General features: G+C 41.4%; 1 protein-coding gene across 1 annotated transcript; it reads left to right on the forward strand.

The window, feature by feature from the left end:
• Window positions 1-1,040: 1,040 nt before the first annotated feature.
• LOC134445696 (uncharacterized) lies at window positions 1,041-2,086 on the forward strand. The gene is made up of 2 exons (XM_063194736.1): window positions 1,041-1,842; window positions 2,028-2,086. Exons 1-2 carry the CDS (start codon window positions 1,041-1,043, stop codon window positions 2,084-2,086), a joined length of 861 nt encoding a protein of 286 aa, XP_063050806.1.
• Window positions 2,087-7,331: the final 5,245 nt, after the last annotated feature.

Raw genomic sequence — 7,331 nt, forward strand, 5'->3', positions numbered from 1 at the left:
ATGAAAATGCAGAATCAAAAAACCCAGAATCACCAAGAAAAAACACAGAAGAATTGATACAGGGAAGCCAGCTGAAGAACCCCTCCATCAAGAAAACCCTCTTGTTCCACAATGCACTCATTCAAGAGCTGAAACAAAACAAGTCTACCCAGAAGAAACCAATCTTGACAGTGTCGGGTAAGATTCTGAAAAAATACCGCCTGATTCACCAGACAAGGCAGATTGGTATAACATATAGCAACCTGCGTAACAGAAGGGTTAAGGATAAAAGACCTGCATACATTCAAACCATTAGTGATAGGGTTAAGCAGTTCTACCATAAAGCAGCACGAATGACAACTGACAAACAGGACACAATCACAAGGAGAAAAATAAAGCGTCAGAGGATGATCATGACTGACACAGTTTTGAACCTCCACAAGGAGTTCATCAAGAAGGAACCTGAAATGAAGATCAGTTATTCATCTTTCAGTGCTTTACGTCCATTCTATGTCACAGCACCAAGACCAGCCGATCGCAAGACATGCCAGTGTCAGCAACATGAAAATGCTAATCTAATGCTTAAGGCCTTAAGAGAAAAAGGTGTTGTCAACTGTAAGAATCTGGAGGAAAGTTTTCAACTTGTTTGCTGTGCACAGATAAGTGAGGCATGTCTCCTGCGCTCTTGCACCCGGTGTCTCCACAAAAAAACTGTTCTTTCACCGCTGCAGGACCAGACCAGTGTTGAGTGGCAGCAATGGGAACGAGTTCAGGAACCAACATCAGATGGGCTCCATATCAACACAAGGCTTGTGAAGTACAGTGGCACACTGGGTGAGCTTATGCAACAATTTCAGGACAAACTGAAAACAGAATCCACTACGCATGTATGCTCAGTTCAGAACCAGAGCAGAGAGTTCAGGAGCCTAATTGAAAAGTGCAATGACAGCACCGTAATTGTGCATGTGGACTTTTCAGAGGCATGGAAGTGCAAGTACAGTTCTGAGGTATAGTCATGCCATTTTGGTCAGAACCTACCCCAGCTTAATCTCCATACTGGCATGCATTACACAAACAAACAGAAGGCAAGTTTTTGTACTGTCTCAGAGTCAAAGCGGCAAGATGCTGCAGCCATTTGGACACACATGGAACCAGTCCTGAGAGACATTCGTTCAAAGTTTCCAACAATTGACACCATTCACTTTTGGTCAGATGGCCCCAGCAAGCAGTATAAAAACAAAACCAACTTTTATCTACTTTGCATTGTCCCTCCAACGTTGGGCTTCAGAAGAGCTACTTGGAACTTTTTCCCCACGTCACATGGGAAGGGAGCCCCAGACGGCATTGGTGGCACAGTCAAAAGGACAGCAGACAGCCTCATACTGAGGGGACATGACATCATTAATGGTGATGTCTTCCAGGACATGGTAGGCAGCAACCTCTGCAAAACCGAGCTCTATACCATTTCTGAAGCTGACATGCAGCCATATGACACACTCCTGGCTCAACCAATAAAGCCTGTACCTGGAACAAGAAAATTTCATCAGGTTGCACCGACATATCTCAACAATTCTGAAATAATTTGCAGATCCCTGTCCTGTTTTTGCAGTGACCCTCAGTTTTGCAGCTGTTTCAGTCCAACAATATTCCAGCTGCACATAAAACCACACAGGATACAGGCCGGAAAGGATGGCATGACACAGAAGAAAGGCCCTTTGGCACTCTTGATGGAGGAAGTGGAACAAGAGGAAACAGAACAAGAACAAATTGAACAGCAAGAACATGAAAGTGAGCAAGAGCCAATCACCAAAAGGGGTCCTATAGGAACTGTGACAAATCTTACTGAGGAGGTACTTCAGTCCGGTGATTGGCTTGCAGATGTTTATGATCAACACTGGTGGCTTGCAAGGGCTGTTACTGTGGACGATCATCAAGATGTCAAAGTGGAATTTTTCCACCCACATGGGCCCACAACACAATTCTTTCCATGTCGAGGTGGAAAGGATATGTGCTTTGTACCCTTCAATAATGTTCTGGTCAAACTTGAGGAACCATCAACACCAGTTCGTACAAGCAGGAGAAGGGAGATATACCATCTACCAGCTGAGGTGATGGACTTCATAGAAGAGCAACGTGCACTCCACCTCCTTCCTAACTGATGAGGAAGAACACATTCACAAACATACTGTGCACACACTTAAATAAAATGTTTATGCAAGATCCCATTGACTTGAGAAGGCTATTTATTTTATTAAATGTAGGTAATAATGAGGCCACTGTCACCACTTTTAGATTACAGTCACCACCGTCAGTTCTTAAGTCACCACCGTATGAAGGAGTTTTGGGTATTTTAAATGAATGTGCTTACAAAATTTTCCTTAGGAGATGTTAAATTATTGAAGTAATAGCAAATTTAAGCCTACACAAATATTTTTGAAATTACAAAAAAATGTTTGTTCGATTTAGGTGTAAAGTAAGCACTGTATGATGGTACATATTTTAAAATTAGTACTCATGATAGTATTAAAATATAATAGAAGTGAATTTTCAACATTTAAAGGCATATGTGTGATCCAAAAATTACACATGATGACTTAAAAACTTCAGATACATATGCAAACAAATAAATACCACTTTAACTGCTTTTAATTGTGTCTGACGGTGTTGACAAAAACAAGGTATGATCGGAGAAAAGCCTGATTTATGAAAAAAATACAAAAAGCTGAGATTGGCCTTGTGCATTTATGAAAAGTCAAGATCTTAGTCCATGAGGATATACAATAATGTTTTGTAATTCACTTAGGTTTTTTCTTTCAACATCACAACCTGTTTTAGCCACTTTCTCAAGAATCAGTGACGTGTCTGTGTAAGGTGTAAGAAAGTAAAGTCTTGGAGAGCTCAAGGTTCTTGGTCCTCTCATGACCCAGTGGGAATTTATTTCCATTTGCCAAAAGTTTCCATCATGTAATGACTATAAGACTAACCATATATCCGTTTCCCATCAGATTATTTTCCCCTTCCTATCACCCCTTATCTTATGTTCATTGACTATAATTGGCAAAAAAAAAAAAATGAGGAGATACACATTTGGGAATATGACATATCTAATGAACTCAATTGGTTTGAGTTTAATTGCTTGATTGTTTTGTCCAGGAGAGACTAAGTGTGAATAATTTGAATAATTCTGCCAGGCTACATCTTGATCAGGCACCACTCGGATTGCTGAAAGATACGTACCCCATTTATTTCCCATTCATTATTACCATGGCGTTGTATTATGGTTACCATATCTGGCTGCTACCGCTATCTCTAGGTTTTCGCTTTACCCCCTGGGCGTGTTATTAAGACATGTAAAGGGGCTTCAGCAAGCCCACCATGGTAATGTGAAATTAAAATAGCCTATCCGTAGTCCTTCTCTTTGAAGGAGCAGGCTCTCTGTGGCGTCATGCGATTAGTTTTACAGGTACTTAATTGTAGATGAGCACCGTATCTTATGGTTTAATCAGTTTGACGGAACTACATGTAGCGTAGTATAATGTTCTCATCCTGAACCTGGCAGCAATAATTGGCTGTGGATTCCATCAGTGTTCAAAGCATGATGATTCTAACTGACATACTGTATAGCTGTTGCTACCAACTATATTTTATAATCGGTAGAACAGGGCATGGGACTTATGGCAGTCATGGTAAGCGCTTAGGGCGTCAGACTTGTAGACCAAGGGTTGCCAGTTCGACTCCCAACCAACCCGCCAGGTTGGTGGGGGGAGTAATTAACCAGTGCTCTCCCCCTTCCTCCACCATGACTGAGGTACCCTGAGCAAGGGGACACTTAAATAACAAGGAAGGACAACATAGGAAGATGTGCATTGGTTATATAAAATACAACTCAAGATACTGTGCAGTGTGCAAAATAAGCAAGAGAGGTAGGTAGGCAAGGTCATGGAGTTTGCCTAACTGTAAAGTGCTAGTAGAGTAGAGTAGAGTAGAGTAGAGTACTTTTATTAATCCCGAAGGAAATTAAGGTGTCTGTCATCTTACATAAATACACAAATCCAAACATACACAAAGGACTTATACACAGAATTGCACATTACAGTAAAAGTATACCGCCACACACTCTCTCTCACACACATATTGTCCCACATACATACACATACACACACACACACACACACACACACACACACACACACACACACACACACACACACACACACACACACACACACACACACACACACACACACACACACACACACACACACACACACACACACACACACACACACACACACGCACACACACACAAGGTCCTTGTAGGGCATCATGTTGCATACATACACACAAAGTCAAGATTTGTGTTAGTACACATAGAACGTGTTAGTACACATGAAAGAGCCAAAGTAGTTCTAATTGTTGTGCATTCTAGAAGTTGCCTCAGTTCCAAAAAAAAAAAATGAAGGCAGTTCACATATTTTTCCAGTGGTTGCGATAGTCTAGTGAGAATAAAAATGCTAGTGCATATTCAAGTGACAGATGATTTGTGGATAGGTACAGCACTTTTCCCTATACTGTGAGGTATTGCATGGGATGGGATGCTGTGCTTCTCCATGACAGTGTGTGCATCCCAATATGTGTCCTTGCCTCCTCCACTTGTGCTTGTCTCCTCGTCCCGCCTCCTGGCCCCTCCTCTGTGGAGAAAACTATAAAGTTTCCCAGCTGTCAGCCTCGCCACAACAACTTTTGAGGGACTGTTTTTCATTCACCATCCCAATTGCAAATGAGAAGAAGAGTTTACAATTGAGCTTTTGCAAGATATTGAAATATAATGCTGTTGTCAGTGATGTCATCATGACGAGAAGCAAGTGGAGGAGACAAGTGGAGGAGGCAAGGTCACATATTGGGATGCACCCAGTGTGTGAATAGATGGTGTGCTGGATGCGTGAGGTCAGAGGTCATGTTCTTGGTTTTCCTGGAAATTCTGGTGCTGTAAAGTGAGGCTAAGGTGGGAAGATTATGGGCAATAATTTTGGAGGCCCCGCGCTGCGTACCACCACCCTCTCCTGCTGTTTCTTATCTTGGCTGGGGGGCTGCCTTATACCAGACCAGGATGTAGAAGGTGAGCGTTCTGTCAATAGTAACACAGTAATAGTGTGACATGCCTGATTTCCCCCCAACTGTCAGAGGATATGTTGGCCTACTTTTGTGAGCATTTGAATGAAAATGAAATGAAGATGAAACTGGTGTCCAGGGCCCATTACAGACACTGATGAATGGGTGGTGCCTAGGTAACTCTTTATAATAATGTCTGCTTAATAAGACTTAGCAAATAATTAAATAATGATGAACAAAACATTAACAAATGTTTTCATCTGTAACTAAATTGTATTCATGCTTTGTAAAATATCTACAAATATGTTCAAGGGTATTTTTATTCATTTACAAACAATTTGTAAATGTCACATAAATATAAAATATCAACACAACGTTTCCTAGTCATTTACAAGCGTTCTAAATTTTGACCTCCATTTAAAATTTCACCAATGTTCCAGAGAAGAACTCTCTAGCCATTTACTCCTGTAAGAGGACATGGCAGTTGGCCCTAACATTCGATATCTGAATATTAATGTCTGTTTTCATCATGAAACTGCATATCAAACCTCTCAAGCAAGTGGAGCATAATGTGCCCACCCAGGAGAGAGGAATTCAATATGGGAACAGCCATTACAAGTCAGACAATTGTAAAACAGCCAGGCACACGATCTGTAACAGGGCCACACAAACCAATTGGATGGTGGTGATATCTGTTAGCAGGTGTATAATTTGAGTTTAACAAAGTGTGTCCATGTTTTGATTGAATTCCAAGCCAGCAGCACCAAAAACATGTTATCTCATTAACCAGTATACGCCCTCACCCACACTGGCCAATTTTAATATACGTATGCTCCTCTTTTGGGAGGCAGCTCATGTTATGCCTGCTGTGAAATGAGCATGGAATCAATGGGACACAACATCCCAGTCACAATCGAGACATGTTGAGTATATATCGAATATATCTAACAAGGGAAGAAATGAATTAAACAAAAACAAAAAATAACTGAAGCAAGGTTTTGCCTGGCTGTGCATGGTGTAGCAGAGAAAAGCTCACAACACCAGTCATTCAAAACCTTTTTTGGCCAAATGTTCAAGCCCATACAGCACAGTACAGTACTGTGCTTTTGTCCCTACATTCTGTGTTTTGCAGTGTACATACTCATGTAATGGTTTCAATACACCACCGTCTCTGTATGAATGTGTCGATCCTACTATTGCTACTTTATAGAAGACTTAGTATCTGGTTACCTATGATGGTCTCTCTGCAGATATGTGGTCTGTCCGCTTACATGGCGCTATTCAGACATGCCGCTATTTAGACATGCCGCTATTTAGACATCCCGCTATTCAGACATTGATGTCTATTGTCTGAATACTGGGACGTTTCCCACCGAAATCTGCCATTTCTGTGGTTTGTGCTACGTTGCTCAGGATTTTTCAGTTCAGGGACAGTACATGCAGTTACCCTAACCCTAACCCTGGCCCTACGGCATATCTGGTGTCTGTCTGAATCAGCGGTGTAGTCTACTTTTTTATGGTGGGTATACTGTATATATGAGCATTTTTTGAAGTGGGTATACTGTATATATTTGTGCTATTCATAATAATGGATCAATACATTTTAAGTGGGTATACTGAAATCCCTGAAATTTAGAAGTGGGTATACTCCGTATACCCGCGTTCTACGTAGACCAGTGGTTCTTAACCTTTTTTGCTTAAGCATCCCCTTACCGGTGCCCAAGACAAGCTGCGCACCCCCAACCCAAACTTCTGTACACGTGTATACGTACTAATTTTTTTAAAAGTGATTAATTACAATGATTCTTGCTTAAGACATTAATCAATACCTTAATGACTTTAAATGGGGACCAAAATTGTTTTCATTTGGTTTTGATTTGACCTAACTATATTGTTACCAAGAAGAATTTTGATCAGAACCTCATCACAAACAAAATTCTGCGCACCCCCTGGAATCTCTGGCGCACCCCCAGGGGGTGCCCGCACCCCAGGTTAAGAACCACTGACGTAGACTACACCACTGGTCTGAATAGCGCTTGCCCCCCGGTCTGTCCATATCATCATGTATATCACATAGTGGGTTCTGTTGTTCATTCTTGTACTTTCGAGTGAAAAAAGAGATAGGCTATCATTTTCCAAACAACAAGTTTTAACTGCTGTGAGCTGTCATGAGACGTCACAGTTTCCGAATCTCCCAGAACCACTCCGACCGTAAACACAGATCACTGCAACCACACCAA

The sequence above is a fragment of the Engraulis encrasicolus genome, chromosome 1, assembly GCF_034702125.1.
Source record: "Engraulis encrasicolus isolate BLACKSEA-1 chromosome 1, IST_EnEncr_1.0, whole genome shotgun sequence".
In the NCBI taxonomy this organism is placed as follows: domain Eukaryota; kingdom Metazoa; phylum Chordata; class Actinopteri; order Clupeiformes; family Engraulidae; genus Engraulis; species Engraulis encrasicolus.

Bases quoted from the DNA above. Each gene is read 5' to 3' on its own strand.
- LOC134445696 (XM_063194736.1), top strand. From the start codon at position 1,041: ATGCATTACACAAACAAACAGAAGGCAAGTTTTTGTACTGTCTCAGAG. The intron at 1,843-2,027 runs GTGATTGGCTTG...GTCAAACTTGAG, and splicing joins TGAGGAGGTACTTCAGTCCG to GAACCATCAACACCAGTTCG.